Raw genomic sequence first — 15,033 nt, 5'->3', positions numbered from 1 at the left:
AAAGGTGCGACACAAAAATAACACACAGTGTGCTTTTAGAATCAGGATATGTGTTTTTGGATGTTTATCTTGGATATATTTGGGTGTCTTTTTGTGCACTAATAAAAAAAAATCTTTCTATAAGTGGAGTAAAACAAACTTAGACAAAGAAAGAAGCATCTACATATTTAGCTATCAAGACTATAAACCCACAATTTACTCACTATTGAAACAAGGATGAATGGAGACAGTAAAGCTAGCCAGTATGTGTTCTGCACATCAACACTGTTGTCAAGCGAGAATACTATTTAAATACATTTAAAAAAAAAAAAAATTCTATGGGTGTAAGGGTAATAAAAGTGTAATTTTCTTTTAGAGAACCTAAACAAAACAGGTTTAAACGGGAAACCATTATTTTTGATCAGGCCAATATAAAAATGCACTAAATAAATGGCATGGTCGTTTAACTTTTTCTTATCAGCATTATGGTCACTTGTCACTTGTATGGTCACTACATTCAGTCAGAAAGATCACTTACCGGTTTGGTCTTGAGATTAAATCTGTTGGGTGAGGCTTTTGTAGAATCTCTGGGTCTATCAGCTTGGTACTGAACAGTCACGCTGGCCCCAACAGTCAACGCAAGTGGACAACTGTGAGACGAAGGCTGTATGGGGGACAAGGCTCTAATGGGGGACACGCGTCTCTCTGGGAATGATGAAGCTGGGTGTTCAGAAGGAGACAAAGAGGAAAGGCAGGATGATGGAAAGAGACTATGTCTCGGAGAGGGACAACGTAGAGGGGACATGTCTCGCTGAGGAGACTGTGGTAAAGCAGGGGACATTTGCAGGCCAGGAGACAGGCTGCGGATGGGGGATGAACATTTCCCTGTAGTGGGTTCGAGGTGTGGAAGGGTTACTATAGACTTTGTGGTCTTCGGAGAGGCAGCTTCTCCATAGTGGCTCGGTTTTCGGGGGCTCATACTGACAGGCGGTTTGGGATGTTGTTCCCAGCCTGGGTTTGAAAAGCCTGAGATGTCACAGGAGCCAGAATTATCTCTGGAGAGAGACGCACTCTTAGATGATGAAGAGGAGCATGATGCTTGCTCGTCACCCTCATCATTATCATCAGCCTCATCCACATCTGTCTCCTCTGCATCTGAGAACTGGTGCTCCTCCACCAGATCCGTCTCAAGGAAACATTTATCACTGTCACCTACAGCACAAGAGAGTCACTGTATCTTAATTATGCAAACAAAAAAGACAAATACATTTAACCAATTCAATCACTAGCTAAGTAACCATACTTAATCCAAATGCCACAATAATTCATGGTAAATGCATAATTTATTTCCAAATAATCAGATTAATCGATGTATCATATAATTTGCTTTGATCATTTTTTAAGTCAAATTGACAGACAAAGATTTAATGCTTTCAACAAACAGAACTACAAAAAGAAGTTAATGAGTAACTAATACTTCAGACAGAATTTGTCTGAATTTATATAAATTATACATGTACATGGCTGCTGAAAATTGAGCTTTGCCATAACAAATATAAATGACATTTTAAAACATATACAATTTTATATTGTTTTTTTTTATATTGTAATAATATTACTGTTTTAGTGTATTTGTGATTAAATAAATGTAGCCTTGGTGAGCAAGAAGAAGAGACTTCTTTCAAAAACAAGTTTCTCACCTCCCTCATCTGTCTCAAGCTCACACTGAACTGGTCCTGGAGCAGTTCCCTCTGGACACCTCTTCCCATGAGCCTTTGACTTCATATGTTTGGTTAAATTCCCTGAGGAAAACAGTATGAGAGCTTCAACATGGGAATGAAAAAAAAATAAACGTATTTATATCAAGTTCGTCCCTGTGAGAATCCAGGTGTAGACTCCATGTAAGTGTCCATGTAAACAACCGAACTAGTGATACAATAATATCTATTATAAACCTCTATTTTTGTTGTGTTGCCAATATTTCTACTACAGGACAGGGAGCATATTGATGGTCTTGTCCTTATCGTAAATTAGTTTAAATTTGCTTCTTGCTATTACTAGTCAGGGGCAGGTGGAGTTAGGGAGAGTGGCAATCTTATTCCACAGTACATTTTATTTGACCAAATATTTGCATTTGCCCTTGAGCAGGAGATGATGTATTTTGGAATGTACATTTTAAATGTATATCTGCTAAAAGTTAATATTGTCTTTTAGGTGTACACTAGCGTATAGTAGATGGGCTCAAAGTTAATATAAATATTAAATGTATATTTTACTTTATCAATAATATTAATATAATATGGACAGACATGAACTAAAAGCCACAAATCTCCATTCATCAGTTGTGCAGCATACCTTTGGTTTTGAAGGCAAAGTTACAGTGCTGGCAGACGTAAGGTCGATCGTCCGTGTGTAGTCGAATGTGTTTGCGCAGCATGCTGGGTTTCTTACAGCGTATTCCACACTCTTCACATACATATCGTCCCCTCCCCCGGCCACGTACATACACGTATTCCTCACTTGACCTGTAGCTGGAAAACACAACATTAAAGCTGAAAGAATATGTTGTGTGAACATTCACCGGGCTTTTCCAATGATCAGGAGTCACTGACAGATAACAAACTGACCCTTATAAGTTGAACTACTAAAGGGAAAGACTATAGATAACCCGAAAATGTTGGAAAGAAAAATATTGCAGAATGTCTAGAGTGCTCTTTATCATAATGGGAATTGTGGCTTTCAAACTCTAAAGGTAACAAACCAAGCACCAGAGAAATATCATAAAATAAGTGATGAACCAAATGGAAACTTCATGGCCAAAGCTTAAAAAATCTGGACACATTGGTTTAAGAAACAAAACACACATTTTGAATTGCATACCTGTTTAGAATAACTGAAGTTCTATTAATTAAAAAAATCATCATAACATCACATATCTTGTGAGATCAATATACTGTATAATCACTGATGACAACCATGCATTTAATTAGCGAATCAAACACATAATTAAATTAGCGAATAATTCACTAAAAAAGTTTTCCAAACAAAGACTCGCACAAGCCGTATGGACTACTTCTGACATTTCTGGAGCTTGACAGTTCTCATTATAAAAAAACAAAATAACACTCTGGAACCCTTCTGAACCCTTGTGAAAAAGAAGTACTTATTACGGAAATTAAATACCGTAAAAGACTACACACACAAGTACAAACTGAATGTAATGTTTTCTGGCACTTAATTGCATGATAATTGTAATTAAATGAAAATGTATTATAGTTTAAATTTATATGTACTTATAAGCAGTTATAAGCAGGACTTAAGTACATGTTTAAATACAAGTTCAAAACTAATTCTATTGTCTTTGAAATATGGTTAAAAGGTTCTGCTGATTGTATTGTAATTAAACTGATTATTAAAAAGTACACTTAATCACTTAGTGTGTTAAGAAACAGTCATGAAAGTGCACTTAATTAATTATATTATATATTAATCTATATATATATTTTTTTAAATTAACTTTTGCAAAATTTGACGTACACTACAGTTGCACATAATTAAGTACACTTCTTTTTTTACAAGGGAATCTCATTTGGGTTTGGACAAACATGAGGGTGATTAAATAAAGACTTTGCCTGAACAAACCCTTTAACTGGATGAAATGTGTGCAGCAAAAAGGTGAATCATATCAGCACTTTTCAATGTTTAATAAGTTAAACAAACAGAATGGAACAGAAAAGCAGCACATGTAGGTTGACATTGACACTGCAAGTTCTCAACATCACCTTTAGGTTAATTAAAATACCAGCAAAGCAAAGCAAAGCCTCTGGGCTATAATATGTGCATAAAGAGGCCTTTACATTGATCTCACAGGTCTGTGTGGGAGATCTGGTCTCCAATCTATAGCACCTGCATGGTATGCTTTTAAAGGTGCTCTAAAACAACTTGGTATGCTTGGCACAGACCCTCTTTCAGACACCACACATGCACATATATCCATACACACCCCTATTGCCTACCCACAGACACACACACATGGGTAGTCTGGCTGGTTATCCACCCTGTTTGTGTCCAGAAAGTCCCAAAACGGGGCCTCCACTTGACCTCAAACAGAGCGCCATTTATAATGTCAAGAACTAGGGCCCCCCTCCCTTCGACCCCCGTCACCACCACCCCGGCTCAAACATGGGGATCTTGCAATGCCGCTCTGTGCCCAGAGCCCGGGCTTCTGTGCCAATGCAAACAGCTGAAAGGGGGGAACCCTGGACCCAACCAGCAGCTCATAACCAATAACATGAGTACAAATCAAGAACTGTGTTGCCAGCTTTCTTAAAAATAACAGCCATAATAGAGTTCAATTTTGGACGATTTAGTTTTTTAGATTGAGGCTGTGCAGCTATTTAGGTTGTGATGCAATATATTCACAGTAACAGACTACTGTTCACCACAAAGTAAAGATGGAATTAATGTGATCCAATAAATAACCAATGCCATTCTAAACATACCGGAATTCCAAAATTTTAAATTAAAGTGGGTCCAAAAGGCAGTGCATTATATAATAATTAGATTTAATCTGTTCTGAAGAAAATATGAGTGATGCTTGGGCATGCAAAAAAAATGCATTTCTGAGCGGTTTTTAGCATGTTGCTACATAGTTGCTAAGGTGCTTTGCGTGGTGGTTAAAACATTTACACTTGGTATTAAAGGAACACTCCACCTTTTTTTGAAATAGGGCTTATTCACCTTCTTTCCTACATTTAGATAGGTGGGCAAATGCATTTTTGTCTCAGTGCATGCATTGTTTTAGTTTGACAGGGTCGGCACTAGCTTAGCTTAGCATAATGAATGGAATCCTTTGTTGCCAGCTAGCATGTCCTGAGTAAAAGTGATATAAAAAATAAAAAACCCACCTAATTACTTCTTGTGGCCTGCGTATTCACAAGTACAAATAGCGATGCAGATTAACACTAGGCGATTTCCTATGCAGATATTGACTTGGGACTATATTAGGGGGAAGCACAGACGAAGCACTGCTACTTGGGTGCAGAGATATCACGCCCAAGTAGCAGTGCTTCGCCTGTGCTTCCTCTGAATCGCTATTTGTACTCGTTGTGAATACGCAGGCCACAAGAAGTAATTAGGTGGTTTTTTTTTTTTTTTTATCACTTTTACTCAGGACATGCTAGCTGGCAACAAAGGATTCCATTCATTATGCTAAGCTAAGCTAGCGCGACCCTGTCAAACTAAAACAATGCATGCACTGAGACAAAAATGCATTTGCCCACCTATCTAAATGTAGGAAAGAAGGTGAATAAGCCCTATTTCAAAAAACGGTGGAGTGTTCCTTTAAGATGCATTTTCAATAATCCACAAGTGGTCAGTCAAGACGCATTACCGTTTACACCTGGTCTTAAAATGCATTTTTAAATCTTCTGTGACCACTTGTGTCTTCGTCTAGACCCTGTGACGAGTCTCCAGAGTGCACTTCAGCGTTGCCCTGTAATTACTTCTCATCATTCTGTTACGTAAAGTATATGCGGATGCAAGATGCAAGTAAAAGATCTCTTTATTGGGAATAAACAACTAAGTCCAAACGCCGCAGACAGCAGGAGAGTGGTGACGCAGGGACTTCGACGGGCAACCCCGAAGTGATGAGTGATGATCAGAGTGTAGAATTCCCCGGAGTGATGAGTGATGATCAGAGTGTAGAATCCACAACGGGACTGGAAACAGGAATCCAGCACAAAACGATGAACTCAAAAGCAGACGAGAGAACACACGAGGAGAGCAGGAACAGGTAAAGACACGGGGAAGCTCCAACAACGATCTGACAAACACAAGACGAAAGACAAGGCATTAAATAGGCTGGCTAGATGGGATGCAGCTGGTGCTGATGAGGGAATAAGTAATCAGCGGTAACGCCCATGTGAAACAATCAGTACGAACAACACACACACACACACGACATGAGTAAGACAGTGGATCTAACAACCGTGACACATTCAATCAGCAGCCAGGAGCAAGTGCTGATCGGCCACACCTGTGCTTCATTAAGAAGAGAGAATATAAGCAGAGCAAGAGAATGGCTGCGTTTACACTTTGCATTAACATGCGATCATCGCAATCCGATCAAGCAGATCGGATCATAAGCCAATCAGGACACGGTGCATTTACACCTGTCCACATCAAGTGGCTTCTGTATCTGGATAACAGATCGGATCTCGCATTCCCACGAAAAAAAAAAAAAAAAAGTGGTGGGTTTTCTTTTAAAAACAATTTTCAGTCGGGGGACATTTTACAAATCTCGCAAAATGAGGAGGATGAAGAGGCTGCAAGTACTAAAATTGTGGATAGATGCCATAATGGAAACGGTACAGAGAAACGTATGGGTCCGAGAACATTGCCAGCTGTGGTGGGAAAAATGCGCGTTCTTTACAGAAAATGAATGGTTCTGCAACTTTTGGGTGCAAACTGCGAAGGCAAACATTTCAGTATATTTGCGATGTACTTCGCACTCGACTGTATCGCAAAACCACACAGCTCTCAGTTCCGGAGAGAGGTGGGGGAATAAACACAGTGGGCGGGGTTTTGTGTGACGTCCACCAGTGAATGCAGACACGATGGCTGGATTGCGTTTACACTGAGATCCAATCACAATGCGTCCTCGACTACCTCTGAACCTGGACACGCTGATCGAATAACATTCCGATCAGAAGCACATTTACACTTGTCTTTTCAATGCGTATGTGGACAACATCCGGATACAGGTTGCATGTTAATGCCAAGTGTAAACGCAGCCAATGAAAGGGTGAGCTAGTTCTCCACTGCAGGAAATGCTAATAGTGTGTTCTCTTTGTCTCTGCTTCTCCAGATTCAAGTGAGGATTAACTGATCAGCACTGGCCTTCTAACACTGGAAAGCCACAGACCTTTTCTGCACCTTCATCACTTCATCAACCTTTGAGCACAGTAATTCCCACGTTAAGATATTACTTTATGTTCAATAAACACCTCCAGGGACGTGTGCACTGCAAGTCAGTTTGGTCTGTGTCCTCAATCAGCCCGCCACTGTCACAGCGTCAAAACTAACGCTACCTTCGATCTCTAGTTGTTGAAGGTTCAAGGTTGCAATGAGAAATGCAATGTCTTCGTTGCCTCTTCCTTGTCTCGTATGATTGTGTGTAGTGTGTGTGATTAGTGTGGGTGTGTCCTCCGATTACCGCTGATCATCAGCGCCAGCTGATTCCACTCTACTCACCCATATATTCTCAGTGACTGGTGTCTTGTGTTGTCAGATTGTTGTGGTGTTTACCGGGGTTGGTTCCTGTCCTGTTTGGCATCCCTCGTGATCATCGTTCCTGTTGGATTAGTCTCTCCGTGTCTTCGTTTCCTGTCGTCATCATCGTTCTTCTGGATTAACGGATTACTCATTCACCTGTCATTCCACCATCAGCCCGGTAGCCCATCAAGGTCCCTGTATTACTTTCCTGCCTTGTGTGTTGTGTTGTTTGGATCTGATCATCACTGTTTATTTATAATAAACATCTTTTACCTGCATCTTGCTTCCTCTCGCATTCATGACAGCCACAGTGGTGGAGAATACGGGAATACAGATTTTTGCTGAATGAGGTCATACTGATGACACCTCTGTTTACCTTACTGCAGAAACCACACTCACTCTCATAATGGAGGAAATTATCCACCGGCTTACCGATGTCAGCATTCGCCAACAGCAGTTCGTAGAACAACTCTCCGGCAGACAAAAACGTATGGAGCTTGTGCTTGAGCAATTAAGGCTGGGAACTGCAGGCCGTGTACCCCTTCCAGAACCCCGTGTCCAGGCCCAGCAGCTGCTCACAAAGTTAACAGAACATGATGATGTTGAGGCTTATTTGCGAGCCTACTATTCACTCCAGGCCCCCTCAAATGAGTTGTATGTGGATTTAAAACAGGAAATCCTGGCACGAGTGGGGCTTTCCCTGGTGTGTGCTGCACAACGCTTCCATGAATGGGTGTATGACCTGCAACTACCTGCAGGAGTTCAAGCCGCCCAGCTGTCACAATTAGCTCAACTTTGGCTTCTCTCTGGGAATCCCACGGCTGGCCAGGTAGTTGAAAGGGTGGTGGTGGACCACATTACCTCGAGTTTATCGGAAAGCTGTTAGTATGAGGAATCCCGCAACCCTTGCAGAACTCGTAGAGGCGGTGGAGCTGACGGAGGCAGCCCAAGCTTGGGACGCCGGAGAGAGAGCAGCCACATTTCCCCGGAGGGTGCCCCCAGAATGGCGATCACCAAAGGGCATCTCAAGAACAGGAAACAGGCTGGCAGCGTCCACACCACGGGATGAACCTATGCCAACCGACCCACACCCACCCGATGCCAAAGTATGGCTAGCAGGTTGTATTGTCCACCGAGCTGTACCGCTGGAGGCGCCTGTGAATGCGATTCAGGCAACTCAGTGAGCCTGGTACAACCTCAAATCATCAAGGCCCGGCCAGGCAGCAAATCGTCTATCCCCATCACCTGCGTACACGGGGATACCCGTTATGTGCCTGCCCAAACGGTCACCATCTCTGCTGGATCGAAGTCCTGGCCGGTGGAGGTAGGAGTGGTAAAGGACCTCCCGGTCCCTGTACTGCTTGGAAGGGATTGGCCGGGGTTTGACCACCTGCTAGCAACCACCATACAACCTGCTAGTCGGAACAGGAGTCACCGAAAACAAAGGACCCACCGTTGGACTGCTAGCCAACCAGTCCTGCAGGCCACCGACAGCGAGAGAGAAGGGGGCTTGTTTGGACACGAACAGCGAGAGGATGATAGGCTACGGAATTGTCGGTCACAGGTTAGGGAGGTGGAGGGAGAAGCCCAACATCCAGCCCCCCATCCCTACCCGCACTTCATAGTGAAAAATTGCCTGCTTTACTGTGTTGCCCAATGGCGGTGGGAGGAGAAACACCTGTTGGTAGTGCCGAAGTCCAAGACTGAAATCATGTTGGAGCTAGCCCACTCACACCCGATAGCAGGGCACCTAGGGGTGAAGAACACAATTCAGCGTGTTCGAGATCGGTTCCATTGGCCTGGCCTGGACGCTGAGGTGAAGCGGTTCTGCCAAAGCTGCCCAACTTGTCAAAGAACATCACCACTACAACCTCCCCCCAGCCCACTTATCCCATTGCCAATTATCAAGGTGCCCTTTGAGCATATCGGGATGGACCTGGTAGGACCGATGCCGAAGTCTGCATGGGGCCACGAGCACATACTCATCATCGTGGATTATGCAACCCGATACCCCGAAGCTGTACCCCTTCGGAAGGCTACATAGAAAAACATTGCCAAGGAACTGTTTCTTCTGTTCAGCCGGGTGGGCATTCCGGACAAGATCCTGACTGACCAGGGCACTTCATTTCCAAGCTCATGAAAGACCTATGCCAGTTACTGTGAGTCAAACAGCTCCGTACTTCAGTCTACCACCCCCAAACGGACGGACAAGTTGAGCGTTTCAACCAGACTCTAAAGCAGATGTTACGGCGGATGGTAGCTGAGGGCGGACGTGACTGGGATCTCATGATCCCGTATGTGCTTTTTGGTATCCGTGAAGTCCCTCAAGCCTCCACAGGGTTTACCCCCTTTGAGTTGTAGTTTGGGCAGCAACCGCAAGGTCTCCTCGACGTAGCCCGGGATGCATGGGAACGTCAGCCCTCCCCACATCGAACAGTGATAGAGCACGTACAAGATATGAGACAGAAGATTGACAGAGTCATGCCATTAGTGCGAGAACATCTAGCCTTGGCCCAGCGTGCACAGCAACGCCTCTATAACCGACCCGCTCAAGCTCGGGAATTCCAGCCAGGAGATCGGGTCCTCGTCCTGGTTCCGTGTGCCACTTCTAAATTCCTGGCGTCCTCGCAGGGACCCTACACCATAATTGAGCGGGTTGGGCCAGTGACGTATAGAGTCCGCCAGCCGGGAAGGAGGAGAGCAGAACAAATTTACCATATCAACCTGCTGAAGAAATGGACAGCACCTCGAGAACATCTGGCCGCTTTTTCGCAAGCTGAAGGACCAGTGGTTGATTTGGGACCACAATTGTCAGGCACTCAGAGGATAGAACTTGAATCCCTGATCGGACAGTTCCGAGATGTGTTTTCAGAATTACCAGGGCAGACCAACTTAATTTAGCATGAGATTCGCAATCCCCCTGGAACTATTGTCCGGCAGTGCCCCTACAGGGTCCTCGAGGATCGTCGACAAGCTATTGAGGAAGAAGTCCAGCAGATGTTGAAGGGTCATCGAAGCATCACAGAGCCCATGGTCCAGTCCCATTGTGATGGTCCAAAAGCCTGATGGAACCCTCCGGTTCTGCAATGATTTTCGGAAACTCAACAAAATTTCCATCTTCGTTGTAGAGCCCGATATATTTCCACCTTGGACCTGATAAAGTGATACTGGCAGGTCCCTCTCACAGCTGCATCCCAGGAGAAAACAGCCTTTAGCACCCCTAGTGGCCACTGGCAGTACCGGGTTTTACCCTTCGGGGTGCATGGTGCTCCAGCAACCTTCCAGCATATGATGGACATCCTGTTGAGACCTCATCAGGCCTTTCTGGGGTTGGCAGGTTACTACAGATGTTTCATCCCTAACTTCTCTGCAATAGCTTGCCCCCTGACAGACCTGACCAAGAAGGGGCAGCCCGAGAGACTAGAATGGACATCAGATGCTGAAGCAGCCTTCCAATCATTTAAGTCAGCATTGGCCTCTTCTCCAGTCCTTTATGCCCCTGATTTTAACTGCCCCTTCACACTCCAGACAGATGCTTCCGACTGGGCTGGGAGCTGTCCTGTCTGCACGGAGAGGAACATCCGGTGGTGTACCTTAGCCGGAAGCTTACTCCAGCTGAAACCAAGTATGCCACAGTGGAAAAAGAAGCTCTGGCCATAAAGTGGGCAGTTCTGGAGTTGTGGTATTACCTGTTAGGGCAGAGCTTTACTCTGGTGACTGACCATGCTCCATTGCAGTGGATGGCCCGGACAAAGGATACGAATGCCAGGGTGACTCGCTGGTTCCTCGCCCTCCAAGATTTCCACTTCAAGGTGCAACATCGGGCCGGGGCAGCAAATGGAAATACGGATGGATTGTCAAGGATGTGGGCAGGTTGGTGTGGTCTGTCCAGTGTCACTCCCCACCTACCCCTGTCTTCTCCCCTGTGTTGTTCCAGGACCAGGTCGACGCTTAAGCGGGGGAGTGATGACAAGTCTCCAGAGTGCACTTCAGCGTCACCCTGTAATTACTTCTCATCATTCAATCAGCAGCCAGGAGTAAGTGCTGATCGGCTACACCTGTGCGCGTTTTGCTGTTTTTTTTTCACATAGCAGCAAAATAGACTTAAAATACTCCGTCATTTATGGTCATACAGAATTAAAAAAATATAAAAAAATAAACTGTTAAATGTCTACTTTTTTATGCGTCCACTTGCAATCGAAACAAAACATTGGGCTTTTGTAAAATAAAGAAAATAAACAGGGTGTACTTTCTGCCTCTCTGTCTCCGTGAACGTTTTTTCTGGAGCACATCTCTAAACTTAACCAAAACTCAGCGAATACTAGTCACACAGGCAAGAGCAATACATCTTTATAATCATTTAAGTGTCTACTTTTAAATGATCAAATTCAAAATGGAAACAAATATTATCTGTTTATGTAATCTGTATGAAAAGAGAGATATCAGTCATTATCATGGCAACTCATTATCTGCTAATGTGAACACACCCACGGAGAGCGCGCGCTATTGAAACACAAATGATCTGAGGCGATCCATGCAAACCTGTCAATGCCCACATCAGTTCGATAAAACAGTTTAATCAGATTCATGTACTTTACGTCGCCTTGCGACGCTGTGAGGAATAATAATAGCGTAATAGTAATATAATCCTGGAAAAATGTACCTCAAAAGTGCTGGTTTTGGTTTCATTTCGAGGAGCAACGGCTGAGGATTGTGAATAGTAAGGTCTTTATTCTTGAGTGTTTTGTTCTAATTGCAATATAGTGTATGTAAACTGCAAAAAGACTGTTTAAATATGAATCGTGTGTCTATGTGTGAATGAACGGCACAGATGCGTCTGTTGTTTACTACAGGCACTTACAACATGCTATTTTTACATGAACATGACCACATCTACTAGTTTAGCTTTTCCTAAACTGTATTGCTATACTGAGATGAGTAAACATCGACTGAAATATGTTAAAATAAAATGTCTTTGTATAAGCAACGTATTAAACTGCAAATTAGCATTATACCCTATATTAATATATCATAAAAACGATATTGTTAAAATTTAACAAACAAAATATTGTTAAAATTGTAAAATTGTTGATTTACATGTGAAACCTATTTAATAAAATAGCAAAAAAATCTGAAATGTTTAGAAATGTTTACCTTGCATATTATCCAATTTGCATGCATACAAATTTTGTGGGAAAATTTTTTTTTTCCCAAGATGTCTGAAAATTCATTATTTGATTTGAAAATGAAATTTTTCAGTCTCATTCATGTCTGTAGCATGGTGTGGGATGAGTTATGCACTGACGTTTAATAACGAAATCTAAGTATGAGAAATATTGACAGCTTATTATTGAAAGGTAAGACATGGCCTGAAGAAAGGGGATCAATCATGACACATAAAGATGTGAAAATTCACGACATATACATTATGTGAAAGGATGAACTGTGCAGAAACCACATAATTACCATTCACCCAAAATGCTGGCTCAATCCATTTCCCAAACTTTCACGCAAAATCACTCCCCTCATTCATCAACTAAAACCTCAGAGCTTCCATTTTAAGATGCATAAACCACCTTAACCACCTTCAGTGTTCTCATTCAGAAGAGACAGAAATGTCTCCTAAACTAAAGACCATACTTGGAAGGAGAAACAGCACAGCCAAATTATGAGTCAATTTCATGGCTGCTGTGAAGAGTATGCTGTGTTAAAAATGCTATAATTCTTCAGAAGCGCCACAGGTGGTTGTTTTTAGGAAGACTTGTGTCTGTAAACTGATCTCAGTCACGACAGACTAAGTTACATACTATATAACCTTGAAGAATTACATTTCTTTCAGTTCAATTTCTTTCTATCAGTTTGTCTGACTTCTTTTGTAATTAACATAGGGCTTGAAACCAGACTGATTTATAGCTTTAATCCATAGCACAGATTTATTTATCTTTATTATATAGACCTCTTTCTTTTATTAAAAATAACCACTCACTCTAATAAGCATCTCTTAGATCTCAAAAGACGGCAGAGTTGACGGCAAGTGTTTGTGTGAGGGGGTTAAGAGATACATGAAACTCAAGTTTAAACAGGTACAAATTAACAAGTTCACAATTACAAATAACCAGATAGAGTAAAAAGCAGCCAGGAAACGGTACTGACACCCCAAAAAAGATTGCAAAGTACAAGGTTGACAGTGCAGTGTTTGCAGGTAGTAGGTTGGCCGCTGGACCGGGAGGGCTCTTGCAGCTTCCGATGGGAGTTCGATGGGTGTTGGGTTAGCCCTGCCGGTAGCTGAATGGAGATGGAGCTTAGCTGCTCGACTGGGAGGCTTTCACAGCATCCGGCAGGAGTTCAATACTATATAGGAATGTTCCAGCCGGCATATGGGCAGAAAATAGATTTCGACCGTGGAGGGCTCTCATGAAGTCCGACGGGAGCGCAATACTCACAGCGTCAGACGGGTAAGCATACGCCAGCTGGCAATCCAGAGGATGGAAGTTTAGCTGTTTTGCCCGGGAGGGCTCTCACAGCATCCGACAGGAGCTCAAAACTCACAGTGATCTAATGGGTAAGCCCCAGCTGGAAGACGGGTGGGAAATAGATATTGACCGGGGAGGGTTCTCGTGGCATCTGACGGGAGCACAATGCTCATGGCATCAGATGGGTCCCGCCAACAGTCGAACGGTTACAGGCTTGATGATAGTTAAGCGCAATTAAAGATAGGCAATTAAACAGGGATGGTCGCGTATAGGGGTGAGCTTCTGCTAAAGTAGGGGGATAACGCTGCTGTGGTGGTGAGAAAGGGGTTAAATGTAGAGGCAGGGCTCTTGAAAGCCTCTGATGGCCAACGACTGAGTGCTTGAATCTGTTGCTGGGAGAGGCCTTTTTGAGCAGCTGTGGTTACGGAACCTATGTGAAAAGAGTGACTTGAAAAGTGCTCTGCTAAGAGTAATATGAGGTGTTTTTGGAACCAGAAACGCATAACAGGGTGATTTGAATCATCTGTGAAAAGCGGGTCAGAAGGGTATTTAACCTGTGCGTTTCTAAAATGTAAGTAACATAGAGGTGATGGGAGATTGAAAATGTAAATGAAATGGGCTTTTTTCGTCTGATCTGCCTTGCTTTTTTTGATGAAGAGATTGTTTTGTTATCTAAGATTGATAAATCTGAAATAGTGGGATGGATTTAGGGTTAAAACTATAGATGAAATGAACATAGCGTTGAGTGCGAGCAGTATTAATGGAATGGTAGCCTAGGCGGAGGGTGGAAATGCATTTGGTGAGTATGTCTAAAGTTAAAGGTTGTCTGGCATCTGGGTGTTTTTTTTTAATGCCTTTAATAAGCAGGGAAGTCTGTGAGTTGATTATTTTGGAGGAGGGTGAGCCGAAAATGAGTTTATGGAAAAATTGGATTCCACTTTAATGTAGCCTTTAATGGAAACAATTTGAAGGCTCTTGACTGTGTTAAGATTGGAGATATACAACGTAATAGTGAGAAGAGAAAAGTCTGGGAAGGGCAGGTTGAATGTGAGTGGAAAAGTTTTAAAACATCTCTATGCTGTTAGGTAAGATTGGAGGGTTCTATGAGAAAAGGCCTGAAATATGGAGTTAAGAGAAGAGTCGAGCAAAGGCCTCAAAGGGTGATTTATGAGAAGATTAACTCAGAATATTGAGGTACTGGGGTAGGGTTGGGGTCCGCTTCTGAAGCCAGCTGCCTGAATTTCTGAAAGGAAAAGCGAGAGAGAGAGTCAGTAATTTGGTTTTTGGACCCAGGAACATGCTTAGC

At 43.0% G+C, this 15,033-nt stretch overlaps 1 protein-coding gene across 1 annotated transcript in view; it reads right to left on the bottom strand.

Annotated features, from left to right (window-relative positions):
* The window catches only part of hivep3a (HIVEP zinc finger 3a), a 58,459-nt gene that overhangs the window by 6,725 nt on the left and 36,701 nt on the right, over nt 1-15,033 (bottom strand). The window contains exons 4-6 of the mRNA XM_084130763.1: nt 2,335-2,510; nt 1,680-1,781; nt 518-1,191 (exon numbers count right to left, since the gene is read on the bottom strand). Coding sequence (XP_083986889.1) covers nt 518-1,191; nt 1,680-1,781; nt 2,335-2,510 — 952 coding nt within the window. The remainder of the gene's footprint in view (nt 1-517; nt 1,192-1,679; nt 1,782-2,334; nt 2,511-15,033) is intronic.

The sequence above is a fragment of the Abramis brama genome (assembly GCF_963993115.1).
Source record: "Abramis brama genome assembly, chromosome: 12".
Lineage (NCBI taxonomy): Eukaryota > Metazoa > Chordata > Actinopteri > Cypriniformes > Leuciscidae > Abramis > Abramis brama.
The sequence above is the reverse complement of the archived record's forward strand: the minus strand, read 5'-3'. Positions and strand labels throughout refer to the sequence as shown.